General features: G+C 37.2%; 2 protein-coding genes across 2 annotated transcripts in view; both read right to left on the reverse strand.

The window, feature by feature from the left end:
* The window catches only part of ELOA (elongin A), a 252,922-nt gene extending 245,626 nt beyond the window's left edge, over positions 1-7,296 (reverse strand). Inside the window, exons 1-3 of the mRNA XM_053707297.1 lie at positions 7,186-7,296; positions 5,875-5,931; positions 14-126 (exon numbers count right to left, since the gene is read on the reverse strand). Coding sequence (XP_053563272.1) covers positions 14-126; positions 5,875-5,931; positions 7,186-7,257 — 242 coding nt within the window. The 5' untranslated portion in view covers positions 7,258-7,296. The remainder of the gene's footprint in view (positions 1-13; positions 127-5,874; positions 5,932-7,185) is intronic.
* Positions 7,297-7,984: 688 nt separating this feature from the next.
* Positions 7,985-15,304, reverse strand: RPL11 (ribosomal protein L11). The gene is given in 7 exon segments (XM_053707298.1): positions 7,985-8,054; positions 10,835-10,945; positions 11,986-12,117; positions 14,945-15,051; positions 15,152-15,221; positions 15,223-15,255; positions 15,257-15,304. Coding segments are annotated over 7 exon segments (504 nt in total). The 5' UTR covers positions 15,278-15,304; the 3' UTR covers positions 7,985-8,024.
* Between the last annotated feature and the right edge of the window lie 4,468 nt (positions 15,305-19,772).

The raw sequence follows: 19,772 nt of genomic DNA on the forward strand, positions 1-19,772 counted from the left end.
TGACTGCACACACCTTGGCGTTTCCTGTGGTACCAATTTCTTCCATTGAGCAACCAGAGCCTTTGCAAAATCACCAACTACTTCATGCTTTCGCAGGCCATTCACAGCTTTCCCAACCCCAGTCTCCTAAACCAAGAAAGAACAGTGACATTAGATACCTTTTATTTAATGTGTACTTCCCTAAACAATCCTTTTAGTTTGCATAAGTATATATCAGCAACTAACGCTTAGCAAAAGATCTGCACACAAAATAAATGTTTTAAATGCATTTAAAGAGATAGTAATATGAAAACAATGCATATTTAAATTTTTTAAAAAAATGGATACAATTCCAATGTTTACTTTGCCCATTTTCTTCTCTAACTTAAAAAGGACATAAAACAAAATTTCTCTCATGATTCAGAAAGAGCATACAGTTTAACCCTGTAACTGCCATTTCCACCTGTTATGAGCTATTTTGGGGGTATTAGGTGCTGCTCACATTTAAATCCTCTGGTAGGTTACTTTTTAGTGAAAAGCCCACATAAATTATATATTTATTTTCAGCAGACCCAGGAGATTTAAACTATACCATCATTTTATATCACGACATGAGATATACACAACAAAAAAGTGTGAAAATGCAAATTTTTTTACAATTTTAACAAACAATAGCATGTTTTTTAAGTCTATTGTAAAATAAGTTATTCCCATATAAAAAGGGCCTTTGGGTATACCTGTATGTATATAACTGACGTGCACATAGAGGCTCCCATGAGCCTCTACTAAAACAAAAGCACACATTTTCACTATTACCACTGAGATCACCTAGCTACTAAAAGCTATATAAGGGGCATGTTTTTTACCCCTTCAATGCACATGACAAGCTATAGCTCATCCTGCACATCGCAGCCTGCAGACGCATGACATGCCCTTTTCGTCATGCAGGGAGATCACTGCTAAAATACTGTTTATCTTGTAGACAAGTCACTCTCTTAAAAAAAAAATTAACAATGTCTGTATAGTAAGGTGATCACTGTCTTAACAGCAAACAACTTGCAAGAAAAAAAAGTGCTTTTATTTCTGTACTGCACAATGGGGCCTCTAATCTATATTATAACCCCCAAAAGCCTGTATGGGTCACTATTTCACACGTGCCTCTTGATGACAATTTAGTAAGATGATCACAGTAACAGCAGTGGTTAATGGGCCATTTTCAGTATTAAATCAAATCTGTGTGAAAATTATACTTTTTTTTCCCACCACAGTTTTTGCTGCAGATATCTCACATGCCATGAATTATAAATATGAGAATCAATGTTCAAAGATAGGCACAGCAATGGGTTATAAATCTTGTAGTAGAAACTTGAGATGCACATGGTATGGGTTACTGCATACCCCCACATCAATCAAAGTACAAATGTAGAGAATCCACAGAACCTCTTGATTAAAAGCATCTTTTATTGTTGTTCAAAAACATATAAAATAATGTTATATAATTCTGCACATAGTGCAGGATTATATAACATTTTAGCAGCAGCGTTATAAAGCTAAAGCATTTCCAGATTTTTTTTTTTTATGCCAAAATTGGACTCCGCTCAAGATTCTACTGAGCAGGTCTTGTTGTTCAAAAGCTTTAGCGGTCATGCTGTCTAGTCACAGCACGCCGATCGCGCCATTGAAGTAATGCAGCTCGCTCCCGCTCTGATAGCGAGCTGCGTTCACTTCAATGGCGCAATTGGGCACGCTGTGACTAGACAGCATGACCGCTAAAGCTTTTGAAAAACAAGACCTGCTCAGTAGAATCTTGAGCGGAGTCCAATTTTGGAATAAAAAAAAAAAAATCTGGAAATGCTTTAGCTTTATAACGCTGCTGCTAAAATGATATATAATCCTGCACTATGTGCAGAATTATATAACATTATTTTGTATGTTTACTGTCCCTTTAAAGGGAGTCTACTATAAATGTTTATTGTTTAAAGAGATAATCCCTTTGTTACCCATTCCCCAGTTTTGCATAACTTGTATCTAAGCCTCTGCAGACTGCCCCTTATATCAGTTCTTTTGACAGACTTGCATAACAGCCAATCAGTACTGACTCATAAATAACTCCACAGGAGTGAGCAGAAATCAGTTTGAGACTACTTAGGTTTGGCTTTCATTACAGAATACCAAGAGAACAAAGCAAATTTGATAAAAGTAAATTGGGGAGTTGTTTAAAATTGCATGCCCTATATGAAACATGAAAGTTTTCTTTTGACTTTGTCCCTTTAAGCAGTTAAACTACTTACTAATTTACTTCTATTTTCAATTGGCCTTTATTCTCTTGATATCCCACTTTGAAGAAGTAGGAATGAACTACTGACAGCCAGCTGAACACATCAAGTGAATGCAGCCACCACCAATCAGCAGCTAGTACTCAGCATTGTTGCTCCTGAGCATACCTAGGTATGCTTTTCTACAAAGGATACCAAGAGAATGAAGAAAATTAGAGAATAGGTAGGTTGTTTAAAATGACATGCTCTCTGTGTTTCTCAATTCCGATCCTCAGGGACCCCTAATCGGCCAATTTTATTAAAGGATTTCCCAACGTGAGCACAAGTGAGACAGTTATAACGATTGAGCTAATTAACAGCTTTAGAAGGGCCTGTTAGGGATCCTCAAGGACTGAAACTAAGCAAAAAAAAAAAAAAAAATCATGATTGAGAGAGCAGTTTTTTTCTCAATGTCACTGTAGGTTGTGTTTGGCTGTTTATTATCTCCCAACAACCTACTGCTCCCTTGTATCTTTGGCAAGGGGCATGAAACCCAAAATTCTTCTTTCATGATATAGGTAAATCATACAAATTTTAAAAGCTTTCCAATTTACTTTTATGATCAAATTTCCTTCATTCTGAACACATCAGGTGAGCCAACAGCAGTTCCAGTAGTGCATAGCTGCTCCTGAGAAGTAGGTATACCTTTCAACAAAGAATATCAAGAGAACTAAACAAATAAGATAATAGAAGTTAGGAAGTTGTTTAAAATTGTATGCTCTCTGAATCATGAAAGAAAAAGTTTGGGTTTCAAGTCCTGTTAACTTTCAAATGTGCATTTTCCACATCCTGCAAAAATGAAGCACAGTCCAGACTACACAAGCCTAACCATGCTACATTCCACACAGAGTAATCGCTAAGTTCTCTTTCCTTTACTACTCAGAATGCAACTTTTAAAGAAACAGACAATGACAGTGAAAATTTAAATTAATTTAAAAAAAAAAAATGGAGTTTGGGGAGCGTATTGGACAGTTTATTGACATTATGATTCATCCGATTGGTTCTTTTCTCTGTATTTTTCAAAAGTATCCAGCCTCATTAGTTACTAGGAAGTGTGCATTTTCATTCACTGCAGAAGTCGAAGGCTGCTTTCGGTATTCGGCTCTTTTCAGTGGCCGAATATCCTCTTCTGGACTTGCACAGATCTTCGTGCGTTTCACTTGCACAAGAGGATATTCCATCTTCAGCAGTGAACGAAACTGCCGAATGCACACCTCTATTAGCTACTTATCTTTGTTTAATTATTTCAACTCTGTTTTAAATGTCATGTTTTATTATCTGTTTTCCAACAGTTAACAGCTGCATTGAATAATAAAAGAAAGATAAAGCACTGCAAAATATGAGTTTCTGGTCTTGTAATAAAACATCTCTCAGCAGAGAAATGTGTTGAATGTATCGAGGGACTGAAACCAATGCAAATTGTGCCATTATTATAAATGCTTTTAAAACTGTTTTGTATGCAGATCATTTTGCAGTGTTTACGTGCTAATTTTGTTTTATGTTTCTTTAAGTTGAAATTAAACACTTCTTCATTTTGTATTAAAAACTGCTTGTTCCACACTCCCTAGAGAGAGAGGCCAAAAAGCAAAATTTTTGAAAACCTAGGTTACAGTTTCCTTTTTGGCTTCTCTAGGGCAGAGTTCATTAAACCAAGGGTCAGGAACCCTTACTGGGTCGCAGTGTGTGTTGTAGGAAGTTGTTTAAAATTGTATGCTCTCTGAATCATGAAAGAAAAAGTTTGGGTTTCAAGTCCTGTTAACTTTCAAATGTGCATTTTCCACATCCTGCAAAAATGAAGCACAGTCCAGACTACACAAGCCTAACCATGCTACATTCCACACAGAGTAATCGCTAAGTTCTCTTTCCTTTACTACTCAGAATGCAACTTTTAAAGAAACAGACAATGACAGTGAAAATTTAAATTAATTTAAAAAAAAAAAAATGGAGTTTGGGGAGCGTATTGGACAGTTTATTGACATTATGATTCATCCGATTGGTTCTTTTCTCTGTATTTTTCAAAAGTATCCAGCCTCATTAGTTACTAGGAAGTGTGCATTTTCATTCACTGCAGAAGTCGAAGGCTGCTTTCGGTATTCGGCTCTTTTCAGTGGCCGAATATCCTCTTCTGGACTTGCACAGATCTTCGTGCGTTTCACTTGCACAAGAGGATATTCCATCTTCAGCAGTGAACGAAACTGCCGAATGCACACCTCTATTAGCTACTTATCTTTGTTTAATTATTTCAACTCTGTTTTAAATGTCATGTTTTATTATCTGTTTTCCAACAGTTAACAGCTGCATTGAATAATAAAAGAAAGATAAAGCACTGCAAAATATGAGTTTCTGGTCTTGTAATAAAACATCTCTCAGCAGAGAAATGTGTTGAATGTATCGAGGGACTGAAACCAATGCAAATTGTGCCATTATTATAAATGCTTTTAAAACTGTTTTGTATGCAGCTCATTTTGCAGTGTTTACGTGCTAATTTTGTTTTATGTTTCTTTAAGTTGAAATTAAACACTTCTTCATTTTGTATTAAAAACTGCTTGTTCCACACTCCCTAGAGAGAGAGGCCAAAAAGCAAAATTTTTGAAAACCTAGGTTACAGTTTCCTTTTTGGCTTCTCTAGGGCAGAGTTCATTAAACCAAGGGTCGGGAACCCTTACTGGGTCGCAGTGTGTGTTGTAGGAGTGTGTGTGTATGTGCAATATGAAAGTGTGTGTAATTACCTTTCACAACATGTTCAAGTTTGACTACAATCCGGTGTAACGTATGCACACATTTTACTCCACTTTGCCATAAATTGCAGCTATCTTTTTGTATATTACTTCAGAAGTTTTCAGACCAAGAATTGATAGGGTCGCAAAGGTATGTGGTACGATTGCACTGGGTCTTGGTGAAAAACGTTTTTAGAACCCTACTCTAGGGAACATGGAACAAGCACAATATTTTATAATAAAGGGATATGAAAGTCAAAACTAAAGTTTCACGATTAAGATAGAGTAACTTTAAGATACTTTCAAACTTACTTTGATCTTTTTAACATGTCCTCTGCAGCAGAAATGCACTACTGGGAGCTAGATGTTGATTGCTACACACACTCTCGTCATTGGATAACCAGATGTGTTCAGCTAGCTCCAAGTAGTGCATTGCAACACAGTAGCCGATTTTAACTAGGTGTTAATCCTTTTTAGGGGTTAAACACAGTTGTAAGTAAAGAATGCTGCTTATAAATATTAAAATGTTCTAACATTAGAACGTTTTTCTTTTAGCACTGTCACTTAAAAAAACAAGGTTAAAATACCCTTTAAAAAGCGTCCTTTTGTTTTCAGTTTAGAACCCAGCAAGACACACTCAAGCCTCTCAACGTTTGGTGCTAAACTGCAGCAAAAGACAGTAAAATATAATTAAACTAAATTACATGCGCTAATGAATTAGAGCATGTAATTTTTTTTACTATTATGGAGTTTTAACTTTTTTTTTTCAAGCTACTTTTTCAAATATAGGATAGAATGATGTAGAGTTTAATACCATTCATACAACTAGCACAGTTTGTAGGTCACAATAGCAAACATCTTACCACTAGAATATCAACTGTAACTGGTAGCTCAGCAAGTCTCTTCAGGGTCTTGTGAAGCTGCAGAATAGAAAGATTATTAATTCCCACTGCTCTTTTGGCAAGTCGGTTTCTATGTAGTTAGAAAAGGAGGTGAAATTTAGTCAGGCATGCTGGGATCTTACAGGGAAAAAAACCCCCACCAACAACTTGAAGCAGCAGCTATTGCAGAAAAGGGGCAGAGCCTAAACTGGCAAAGGGAGAATGAGATTGTATATCCTGTGCATATGTCCACTCAACACATGCTTTTGAATGTACAGTAGATCAGTAACATTTCCATTTGATTGCATTTAATCAAGCAAACCAAACACATCACTAAGCCTATATTTAGTTGTGAAACCGCTACCACTATCAAATAGCTCTTACTGGCTGCATCTCCCATAACATGTAAAAAGCCAGGGGTCAGACACTAGGAGTATTAGGAGTTAAAAAATGCATTACCCTAAAGCACTTGTTTGCATGAAGTGAAGGGCTAACAAATTAATATAAAAGATGGCTGCAATACATTGCAGGGGTTAGGATGATTTTCAATTTAATGTGCAGCCTATATTTTATTTTCCAAACTTCCAAGATTGTGGACATTGGAATATTTAGCATCTCACAGGGGTCTTTCAAAGAGTTGAAATTTTGAACCAAACAAAATATTTTTCTTCACAGAAATTAGAGTGCATGTTCCCCTTGTTTATACAATGGGTTAAAATGTATTACTGTTTCTGGTAACACTGGAAACCTAGTCTGTCTTAACGAATCTTCTGCTGAATGGGTTTTGTCCTGTTTCTAAGCCAGCATAGACCAATATTGACGCTCAAGTTCCATTTTCAGAGTGAGAACTAGTTTTGGTAAAAAAAAAAAATCAAAACATGCTGGCAGCTTTAGACTTTGAGCACTGACAGACTGGGTAAAAACTGCAGCATCGGAAGATTTAAATACAAGCTAAACCAGGGATTTAAAAATATGTGTCTGAATTATATTTGCTATGTTAGAATACTAACAGTATAGTTAAGGTATTCTCACGTGTGCCTTGCATACAACAGCTGCTGAACCACCACTCCATATATGCTCAGCGATTATATATCCTCAGTCACGTTTTAACTCACCAGGACACTAACCATTCAGGTCTTCAGAAAACGCCATAAATCTAAATGCACACAACAGGTTTCTCGCTTATCTAGAGAGTTTACTCCTACCGTCCAACCAGGAACATACAAAAATACCCATAACGACCTCCTCAGCGGTCGTGCAACAACGTGTCAGCTAAGGATTTAGCGTTTGTACCTTCTTAGGCTCAGCATTTGGCGAAAGACGAGACTGCAGCTTCTCTACAACTTCCAGCACGGAGTCCGCCATCTTTAAAGCTGGAAACACCCACACCGGAAGCGACTTCAACAAATTCTACTGTAAACGCCTTACGCCATCTTTCTACCTGACACCGGAAACGGATATGGAAGGTTTGACGTGTACACCACAACGTACACAAACCGGTCAGCCATCTTTGTTACTGGCACGCCTTGTTTCTGACGCATTACTGTATGGCAGTTTATAGTGTGCACGTCTAGCATTCCAGTGACGGATCAGAAAACTGAGGTTTTATTTTGAACTTCAGTTACTGTTTATATAGCGGTTAAAGAATTGGGAAATAATGCACCATTACAACGATCCAGAAAGCATGCAATTCCAGACTGGAGCAAGGTTGTAGATTGTTTTCTGTGACAGTGTCCACTTGTCAGATGTGTGGAGGCAACCTAGGGACCCCTTTTCCCCGTAGGGCATCCTTGAATAGCTGCAAACACTTCGCAATTAACAGTGGAATATAATTATCAGCTCCCATTGCTTTACCCTTGAACGTGTTACTATAGCAGTATTTAATAATGTGTAATTAGTCAGTAATCCCCAAGACTGTTTAAGTGCAGAATAAAAGTAGCAAATGACTAAAAAACACACAGTATTATGCTTATGTGACATTGAAACCTTCAAATGCTGATCTCCTTTAGAGATAAATTGTAAATAAAGTGGATGCTGTAATTCTGGTGTGATTTTCGAATGTGCAATTTTGAAAAGAAAGAGACAAACAATATCATTTTTAAGATTATTTATTTTGAAAAATAAGATGCAGCTCACTTTCCAGGAAGGATGATGCCATCGTACTAGGGGAAAAAAAGAAAATAAAGTTATTTAAACAGACTGATTTTAGGCAATGTTTGCATATTTTAGTTTCTTTTTGTGTAAACCTGGCCATTTGCACTTGAAGCAGTTTTAGTTATATTGAAGATGTCAGATGTAAATGTGTTGCATAGATATCAGCTCAGTTGACCATACACTGCATGTACTTTAAGTAACTACCAGAATCAGACTAAAATGTAGTCATGTTACAATCAGCATGATTAAAGGGACACAAGTCAAAATAAACGAGTCAGAATATGATAAGACACTTTCCAAGTCTACTGCATTAAGTGGTCCTTTGAGTTGAAAGGCTATAAGCTAAAAAAAAAAAGCCTTTGCAATGTAAAGTTTTGCCCACTTTTCAGAGGCTAGAGTATACGTTGCAGGATCCAAATCCCTGACTACACTACACAGTGGCTTGTGTCTTTAAAGGGCCAGAAAACACCTTGAGATTTGTATAATTCTTTGCATAATGAAATTTTACATGAAAAGGGGCAAAAAAAAAAAATTTGCAATTTAGTTCTGATAATATTAATACTCAGCACTGGAAATGCACCCTGCTGACTAAAGCCAACTGCTATACTATACACCTGTCCTTAATGGCTTTATCTGATAACTGCATTTTATACTAACTTTATGACCATGGCTAGCCTGAGTCTGCAGACTAAAGCCCAGATGCTCCTCCAAATAAGGTAAATGGTGGGTGGAGTTTAGCTATTAAAAAATTGCAGAAGGATGTTTATTCGTTTAAAAAAAAAAAAAAAGTCAAGACTTGGCTGATATTCTTTAGCAGAGCAACAAATGCCTCAACTACAAGGTTTACTGTCCCTTTAAAAAGGCACACAACTGAAATTCTCAAGACAGCATGCAATTTTAAACAACTTTCCCATTTACTTCATTCTCTTTGCATTCTGCTGTAAGAACCAACAGTGAACTGCAAGGTGCTAGCTGGGCACACGAGCCAATGACAAAAGCTATATATCTTCTGCTCCCAGTAGTGCATTACTTCTCATGAGACTACCTGTGTGTGCTTTTCAACAAAGGATCAGAATTAAGCAATTTAAAGTAAAGTGAAAAGTTGTTTACTACTACATAACCTATCCATTGTGCATTCTCTCTTAAAATAAAAAACAAACAATCCTACATGTGCAGTGAATAGTAATAGGATACTTACAAATGTATAGATATATAAATCTGAATAATGTCAAATGTACCCAACATGAGATGTGGTGGAGTTATAGGATAATATAAAGTTCACACTGTTGGCCCACCCGACTAGATACTAAATGTACAGTGGGTATAAGGGGATACACACAAGCATAAAGGTGAGGTCACCCCCATTGATTACGTTAGAGCATGCAATTTTAAACTTTAATATTTAGACTATCAAACAGTGCAGTCTTATTTGCACCCTTTGAGACACCATCTTTTACGCAAGAATTAGCAGGCAGTTTTCTTCTGCTTATGTGAAACTCATAGTAAGCATTGCCTTATACAGGTTGATTATGCAATCCTGCTGTATTTAATGGTCATGTCCATAAAGCAATTGCTGCTGCACTGTGGTAACCTAGGTTTTCTCTGCTGAGAATTAGGGACAGCTACAAATGGGTCACAAGAGTGCCACTAATGACTAATATGGCAGTGTTAAGGGGACAGTACACTGTAAAATTGTTTTTATATTAGTGTATTTTCAATGACTTGTTATACCAGCAGCAGAGTATAAAATATGAGAAAATCATCATTTTATTACTTAACTACCCTACACCCCACTGGGAGTTTAATTTCTTCTGCCGGCTGTGTTTACTTGGGCTATTCAATAGCTGAGACTCCAGTATCAACTTTCAGAATAGGTTGGGATACCACAAGCTAAAATCGGCTATTTCAAAAGAACATAATGGGGTAAAGGAGCTACTTTTAAACAATTTAATACACTCCAGCAGGTAAAATGGAATATTAGGAACAATTTAAATGGAAACATTATATGGGTGAACTGTCCCTTTAAGTCTGAAATATGCACTCACTACTGTATTTCTTCCATGTATTACCAATGACTAGCCTATTTGAATGGGCATATTAGATAAAACATTTGTTTAAATAAAAGTACATCTAAAGAAACAAATTACATTAATTTAATACTCTACAGCAGGCGGAACACATTAAAGGGACACTAAACCCAATTTTTTTCTTTAATGGTTCAGATAGAGCATGCAATTTTAATCAACTTTTTAATTTACTGCTATTATCAAATTTTCTTCATTCTGTTGGTATCTTTATTTGCAATGCACGAATGTAAGTTTAGATTCCGGCCCATTTTTGGTGAATAACCTGGGATATTCTTGCTGATTGGAAGATAAATTAACCCACCAATAGAAGTGCTGTCCAGAGTCTGAACCAAAAAAAGCTTAGATGCCTTTTTCAAATAAAGATAGCAAGTGAAAGAAGAAAAATTGATGAGTAAATTAGAAAGTTGCTTAAAATTGCATGCTCTATCTGAATCACAAAAGAAAAAAAAAAATTGTGTTCAGTGTACCTTTAAGAGGGGGGAGGGAGAATAAGCAAAGTAGAACATACACCAACTAAATTTATCCTAGACATGCTTTGTAATAGAGGATGTCTGCAACCAAACTGTTCATTGGGCAATGACACCCACTTGCAAATCCAATTCAGGACACAAAACTAGAAGTAACCGAGTGTCCGAACCTATAACATTTTTACTGTTTAAAACAGCATGTTCCCTTGTGTATTTCAATATGTGAATACCAACCTTCTGCTGGAACCAGCGCATTGCCTCCTCTTTTCCAATGCGATGCTTTGCTCCAATGACGCCAGTCCTGCGCTTTTTGTCAGCGATGCTGAAGCCTGGCCGACCCAGGACCTTTGAAGAGTTACAATTCAAAATGTCAGATTCCAGGAGTACTACACATTTTCGCTATACCCAATAACTTAAAAAAAACACTGTATAAATTCACCTATACATGTAAAATGCATAAACTAAGCACTTTAAATCTGTAGCATCAGGAAGGCAACACTAAAGGACCATTAAAACATTTAAAGGACTATTAAACTTGACAATTGATAAAAAGCATGTTTCATTATTGCAAGTGAAACATTGCAATATACATTTTGCAGTCTTTTGCTGTAAAATACATCTAAAAACCCTTTCCGGAAGCCTCCTCTCCCAAAGAGGCTAGGGTTAATACTTTTAGGCAGTTTATGTGAGCTTGTGTTTACTTTCGCTCCCTAAGCCTCTATGGTGACATGCTTTGAAAAGGTGAATTATCAGTTTTGCATCAATTCATAAGAAAATCTCTGCAATAGTAACTAAGGTGAATCAGTGCTAAATCTCCTAGAGGGAATACAAGAGTGCAGTGTACCCAGTCTGCACACGTGCAAACAGTTTGTGATTGGTTAGCAGGGGTTCTTTTGTTCTGGGGGGGGGGGGGACAGGGAAACCAGTGAAAACTCATTTGACAAAATAAAGCTGCAGTTTGCAATGCAAAATTCCTATATATGAAGGTTCATAACCATCTAATTTACGATTTGTGTTGAATGTCCCTTTAAAGTGTCATGAAACCAAAAATATTTTATTCAGATAAAGCATACAATTTTAAACTTTCCAGTTAATGTATATGATCTTATTTGCTTTCTTCTCTTGATAGCCTTTTATAGTACACCCAAATAAGCTCAGGAACCGCAATCCACTACTCAGGGCTAGCTGCACTTGTATGCCTCATTTGTTTACCTGATGTACTCAGCTGTCTCCCAATAGTGCATTGCTGATCATTTAGCAAAGAATACAAGGAGAATGAAGCAAATTTGATAAGAAAATTGGAAAGCTGAATAATAAAAAAAAAAAAAAAAAAAACCACTAATAAAAACCCACAAACTTTCGAAGATAAGGATTCCATTACATACCACATAGAAATCCAATCCATAGATTCCTATGCTTGGATCATATTTAATCCCCAAGTCAATGTGCTCCTGGATGCCAAATCCAAAATTCCCTGTGTCAGAAAAATTGTTTTTCCTTAGCTCATATTCTCTGACCTGAAAGAGCAAAATTTAGCCATTTTAATATTCAATGAACTTGAAAACTTGCACAAGTTAAAGCAAAAAACAAAGCATTAATTTGAGACACTAGCATCACAAGTATCCATCAAATCTTGGTAGTTTATTATACGTAAAAGCACACAAACATTGAAATTAGCTTTAACCTTTTGCTATATATTTTAAAAGAATAAGGGAAGAGTTGCAAAAATCTGTAATGAGACATTTTATTTTACCATGCAGCATATTAGTTCCTAAACCATGTACCTGGCCTTCTCTTGAAATAAGTAAGTCCAATTCAATATTTACCACAAACTACCAAGAAAAGTTTCAGGAATACGGTTATGCAGGGCCTTTGCTAGAGGTTGCAGTAATACAACAGTTAAAGGGATATAAAACCCACATGTTTACCCTGACTCAGAACATGCAAATCTTAAAGGGACACTCAATCAAAATTAAACTTTCATTATTCAGATAGAGCATGCCATTTTAAACTTTCCAATTTACTTCCATTAACTAAATGTGCACAGTATTTTTATATTTAAACTACTGAGCATGTGCAAGAATAAGTGTGTATGATATGTGAATGGCTGTCACATGGTACTTGTATGCATTTGTGATTGGCTGATGGCTGTCACATGGTACAGGGGAGTGGAAAAACACAAACTTAAAATTGTCAGAATTTTTTTTTTTATACTAATTTGAAGCTCAGACTAAGTGCTCTTGCATTGTCTTGTTATCTTGCATTTGTTGATTATGCAAATCTTCTGTGTTGACTGTATTTTACTATTGATTTTTCTTCTCTTGGAATCTTTATTTGAAAACGCAGGAATGTAAGCTTAGGAGCGGGCCCATTTTTGGAGCCGTACCTGAATAGCGCTTACCGATTGGTTGCTAAACTACTGGAATTAGCTGAAAGCCAATGACGAGACATATGTGCACTCACCATCAGCAGCTTCTGAGACTACCTAGGTATCCTTTAAGTGATAAAAAATATTTTTTTAATGGAAGTAAATTGGAAATTTGTTTAAAAATCACATGCTCCATCTGAATCATGAAAACTATTGGGTTTCATGTTCCTTTAAAGGCAAGGTAAAGTTTGCAATGTTTTGAAATTTGTTTAGTTTACTAATTAGCCTTGCAATGCAGTCGCTAAGTCCTTTTCAATATTTGCAGTGTATTTTCAAGTTATTCATAAAAACATATAAGTACCTTTTATTCTTTTACTCCTCCCCGTTGATGCTTCCTATATTCGGCTCTCATCTTAGAGACCCAACCCACCCGCACTCTACGTCAGAATTTTGCGCGTTCACGGACCTAAAATCATCTGCGCATGCGCAACTTTCCATAATTTCTATAGACACTCGTCTGCCACTGTTCCCCGCGATTACCAAGTGTAATTTGTTTGAAGCTGATTGCCAAACTTAGACTGATGCTTCAACGGAGCATGCGCGACTCATGAACAAGCAAGTTGAACATTTGAGACATTACTTGTCGGGCGCATGCGGTCCGACGATGTCGGATATGCTGTGTTCACCACCACATGGAGAAAGCGGTGATTGGACGCCACAAGGTAAAACAAGTGTCAATCAATTTAATACAAAAGTTCGGGCGGACGGGGAATCGTTGCAGGAAAACAGATAAATAATAAGATTTTGAGGCTTAAAATAAAAAAAAATTAAGATGAATTAACTTATACTAAATTTTGATGTTATTGATAAATGTGATGACGAGTGCACGCAAGTTTACCTTGCCTTTAATGCAGGGACAATTCCCTCAATTTACATTTTGTATACGCTAGTTATGTAATAGTCTTAAAGGGACAGTCTAGACCAAAATAAACTTTCATGACTCAGATAGAGCATGTCATTTTAAACAATTTTCAAATTTACTTTTATCGCCAATTTAGCTTTGTTCTCTTGGTATTCTCTAGTTAAAGCTTAACATAGGAGGTTCATATGCTAATTTCTTAGACCTTGAAGGCCACCTCTTTTCAGAATGCATTTTAACAGTTTTTCACCACTAGAGAGTGTTAGTTCACGTATTTCATATAGATAACACTTTGCTTGTGCAAGTGAGTTATCTGGGAGCAGGCACTGATTGGCTAGACTGCAAGTCTGTCAAAAGAACTGAAAGAAAGGGGCAGTTTGCAGAAGCTTTGATACAAGATAATCACAAAGGTTAAAAGTATATTATTATAACTGTGTTGGTTATGCAAAACTGGTGAATGGGTAATAAAGGGATTATCCTATCTTTTAAAATAACAACAATTATGGTGTAGACTCTCTTTAAAGTGAAGGTAAACTTTGGTGAATGAAAGCTCCGTTTTTTAAAAATACTATTAAAAACAGGGGCACTTTCAAAGTTTTCAAAGCAGCCGTTTTGATAAAAATTTACCTTTTTTTCTTTTCACAGCCAGAGCAACTTCCCCCTCCTGGAAATCCTCTCTTCACACGTCAGCAATGACTAATCTGGCTTCCTCCAATCACGGCTTTCCTCCCAGGCAATAACCACCCTGGGGGGAAACCGTGATTGGAGGAAGCCGGATTAGTTATTGCTGACGTGTGAAGAAAGGATTTCCAGGAGGGGGAAGTTGCTCTGGCTGTGAAAAGAAACAAAGGTAAGTTTTTAATCAAAACGGTTGCTTTGTAAACTTTGCATGAATGAAACTGCCCCTGTTTTTAATAGTATTTTAAAAAACTGCTTTCATTCACCTAAGTTTACCTTCACTTTAACGTTTTGCAGGATTATGGCTCTTTATAAATATGGAAAACAGATGTCGGGGAAGCCAGTACATTTGCCAATGATATTATAAACTTGATCTTACCTTCAGCCCCTTCTCCAGAATTTCTTCTGCTTTTGCCCCACGCACAGTACAGTGAACTGCGATTTTCTCATTTCTTCGGATGCCGAAAGATCTCACAGTGTAGCGAGCTGCAATGGTATATTTAGTCATTAAAGAATTACCAGTTCCACACAATGAAAGCTACAGATGACACTACAGCAGATACATCCAAAATCTAGCAATACTGACCTTTGGAGAAGACAGGAGTCTGACCAGTGAGCTGCTCCAACACCTTGGCTGCCCGTGTCAGTCTGTCACCCACTCTCACCAACACATATATTGAGGCAGAGCTTAGCGGATCCTCAGCTCAAGCATAGGATTCTCCTTTTCGGATTTTTCCCTGAACAGAAAGAGCAGAATGAGCTTTATATCTACAAGACTACTGAGAATTAAACAGTGTTAAGCATCCATAGTACAATAATTTGCTATAATGACTTTCTGTATTGACTATTGTATAACAAAATGCAAGCCTAAACTGAAAGAATGGTAGGTGTAAAGAGAAAGTTCAGAACCTCAATTACTTTTGAGGTGCACAATCCAGCAACTTATTGCAAACAGGCAAGGCATGCAACTAAATTAGATTTATACATGGTAAGATAGGTAGGGCAAGTCTTCATAGATTAAAACTACTGTTTTGCAGGGGCGGCATCCAACATGTTCTGCTAATACACAGCTGCTTGGTGACAAAGGATGCAATCGAAGTATGTAATACATTATATTACCTTTACATTTTTTATTACATAATTAAATATTTACATAATTTTGTTGAACCTTTAAAATTAACAAAATGCACCACAAGCACCTGTTTTGATGCACTATAACTTTTTAAACTAGTCATTCCACTCTAATATCCTGCAATACGGGCAGCCATTTCAAACTGTTATTTACTAGTTTGAACTGTTCTCCAATCAGCACTATCCATACAGCCTTTTTTGTGTAGGTAGAGGGTCGACTGGAGAAAAGCTCAAACCATTAGCTCACCATGTATTTGAAGTGAGTGGCCAGAGCACAGGGTATTAGAATGCCACGGCTAGATTAAAACTTAAGTTACAGCATATCTTTATTAGAAATGATAAATTAAAGTCCATATAAATTATCACTTAGACTGAGTACCTGATTTTAAACATGTAAGTGCATCACTTAAAAGGGCTGCCACTCCTAGGTTATAAGCAAGCACTCATCTAGGATCCAATTGAACATATAGGTCTTAATTTCGTTATCCTTGAGCAAAGCATTCTTATAGAAACTATATATAGGTAGGCAAATTAGTTGACTACACAAAACGGCCAATTATAACGATTTAAGTGTGATTAGGAAATCGTAATTGTCCTCAGATTGTACAAGGCTCGGGTAGATATTGGCTCTTTCGGCTAGCACTGTTTATTAGGAAGCACGTACACCACCACACACTATATCTGCAGATTGCAATGCAGTCCGTTACATAAGCGATGTCACCAGACAGGTATTAAACACATGCAGAGAATAAACTATCAGCACGCAACATAATTGCTTAGCTCTACACGCAAATAAAGTTCAGGCCGGATAACAATCTTCACAGAAAGCCAGAATACCCAAATAATGCCACTTATAGGTTAACGGCACATCAAGCATATTGGTCACACGTGAAAGATCAAGAAGTGCAGAACCCAGACAGAGGATGAGAACGGATTACAGAACAGAGCCAGACCCTATCCAGCGGACACTCACCGCCATGTTGGGAGATAGGAAGAGATCGCGAGATCTTAGCTTCGGCCTTTTATATGACGCGAGGACGCGAGACGTGGTGACATAGTGGCGAGATCTCGTCGATGTACGTATGCACAAATTAACCCAAGGTGTGCCGCTAAAAAATCACATATGAACTATAGAGAAAGCTCTGCTTGTAGTTCATCACAATTTCGATATATATATTTTTTTTCTTCGAAGACTGTTGATTAATGATTAATGGACTAAGAGACTTGCTACTTTCCAACTAAAGTTGCTAAATGTGTTACGTTTAATTCTATTTTGCTGCGTTGTAAAATATATAAACAGCTCGCAAACTCAAAATTTGTATTAGAATATGAAGGCAACCGTGCATCAAACCCATGTAAAAATGGATATTTAGCTCATACATTACGTATTTTAAAGGTTCCCATGTGAAGTTATCCCTTATTGAAAATAATTTTAGATTTTAAAAAATCTATTTTTAACAGTTAAATTATATTTCTATCTATACATAAATACAATCATATATATATATATATATATATATATATATATATATATATATAAACAAACAATAGTGTGTAAAAGTTTTAGGCTGATGTAAACAAATGCTGTAAAGTAAGTGCTTTCAAAATAAAATTCTAATAGTTTAATTTTTATCAATTAACAAAATGCAAAGTGAGTGGTCAGAAGAAAATTCTCAAATAAATATTTGGTGTGACCACTGTTCTAAAAAATTTATGGACGCATAAGAATGCAGCTGTGATTAATTCTCCAAGATGTTTGGAGAGAACATACCTGCTGGGGTTTCTTAAAAACCTGTGCAAGTGTACTAGAAGAATTTGATGCTGTTTTGAAGGCTGGTCTTCTAAAAAAAATTCTGGATGCATAAGAATGCATCAGCTGTTGGAGGCTTGGGGCGCGATCCGCTAAAGATCGTAGTTTGCGGCGCCAAGCGAGGGAACCCCCGCCGCCCGCAGTTTCAGCTCGCAACTCGAGCTATCCTATATACGGCACCGTCAGAGGCTAAAGTGCCGTAAGTCTGACAAAACAGCGATGTCCAGAAATCTGCGTAAGTACAAATTTCTGGAGTCGCCAGTGACTTACGGCACTTTAGAAACTGCCGGCGCCTACAAAACCTGACCTAAAGTATAAAATCACCCGTACTGTCTAACACGCCTCCTCCCTAACATAGCCCGACACGTCTAACCCTCTATCGCTATCCCCCCTCACTATCCTAACAATATAAATATGTATTAACCCCTAAACCGCCGCTCCCGGACCCCGCCGCCAGCTATATTAAATCTATAACCCCCTAATGTGAGCCCCTACCCCGCCGCCATCTATCTTACCTACCCCCTAAAGTGAGCCCCCTACCCCGCCGTCATCTATCTTACTACCCCTAAAGTGAGCCCCCCTAACCCGCCGCCATCTATCTTACCTACCCCCTAAGTGAGCCCCCTACCCCGCCGCCATCTATCTTACCTACCCCCTAAAGTGAGCCCCTACCCCGCCGCATCTATCTTACCTACCCCTAAAGTGAGCCCCTACCCGCCACCATCTATCTTACCTACCCCCTAAAGTAAGCCCCTTTACACCCGCCGCCCATCTATGTTAAAAATATTAACCCCTAATTTAATCCCCCTACACCCGCCGCCAGCTATATTAACTATATTAACCCTAATTATATTAGGGTTAATATAGTTAATATCGTTATTATATTATATATATATATTAAGTATAATAACCCTATCTAACTCTAACATCCCTAACTAAATTCTTATTAAAATAAATCTAATTAATATTAATATTATTAATTAAATATTCCTATTTAAATCTAAATACTTACCTATAAAATAAACCTAAGATAGCTACAATGTAATTAATAATTACATTGTAAGCTATTTTAGGGTTTATATTTATTTTACAGGTAACTTGGTATTTATTTTAACTAGGTACAATAGCTATTAAATAGTTAATAACTATTTAATAGCTACCTAGTTAAAATAATTACCAATTTACTGTAAAATAAATCCTAACCTAAGTTACAAATACACCTACACTATCAATAAATTAAATAAACTACAAATATCTAAACTAAAATACAATAAAATAATCTAAAACTAAATTACAAAAACAAACAAACACTAAATTACAAAAAATAAAAAATATTACAAGATTTTTAAGCTAATTACACCTATTCTAAGCCCCCTAATAAAATAATAAAGCCCCTCAAAATAAAAAAATTCCCTACCCTATTCTAAATTAAAGTTCAGTTCTTTTACCTTACCAGCCCTTAAAAGGGCCTTTTGGGGGCATGCCCCAAAGAAAACAGCTTCTTTTGCCTGTAAAAGAAAAACACAATACCACCCCCAACATTAAACCCCACCACCCACATACCCCTATTCTAAACCCACCCAAACCCCCCTTAAAAAAACCTAACACTACCCCCCTGAAGATCTCCCTACCTTGTCTTCACCCAGCCGGGCCGAACTCTTCATCCGATCCGGGCGATGTCCAATCAAGCGGCAGTGAAGTCTTCTTCCATCCGGGCGATGTCTTCAATCAAGCGGCAGTGAAGTCTTCTTCCATCCGGCGATGTCTTCAATCAAGCGGCAGTGAAGTCTTCTTCCATCCGGCGATGTCTTCTTCCATCCCGACAATCAGATTCAAGTTCAATCCGATTGGCGGGGTCCGTGTGCGGCGGTTTAGGGGTTAAATACTTTATTAGGGATTGCAGCGGGGGATCGCGGTTGACAGGTAGATAGACATTGCGCATGCGTTAGCTGTTAGGTTTATTTTGCAGCTAGTTTAGGGAGTTACGGGGCTCCAATAGACAGCGTAAGGCTTACTACGGTGCATTTTGTGGCGAGGTGAAATGGAGTAAGATTTCTCCATTTTCGCCACGTAAGTCCTTACGCTGTATATTGGATACCAAACTGTGCTGGTTGGTATACCTGCCTATGGCCCAAAAAACTACGGACGAAGGCAGAAATATACGAGCGTAACTTCTAGGTTACGCCGTATATAGGATACCAAACCAGCGCAAATTTCGGCGTCGCCGGCTTTTGCGGGCGACGCTGCATATCGGATCGGGCCCTTG

This window comes from Bombina bombina, chromosome 3, assembly GCF_027579735.1.
Source record: "Bombina bombina isolate aBomBom1 chromosome 3, aBomBom1.pri, whole genome shotgun sequence".
NCBI lineage: Eukaryota > Metazoa > Chordata > Amphibia > Anura > Bombinatoridae > Bombina > Bombina bombina.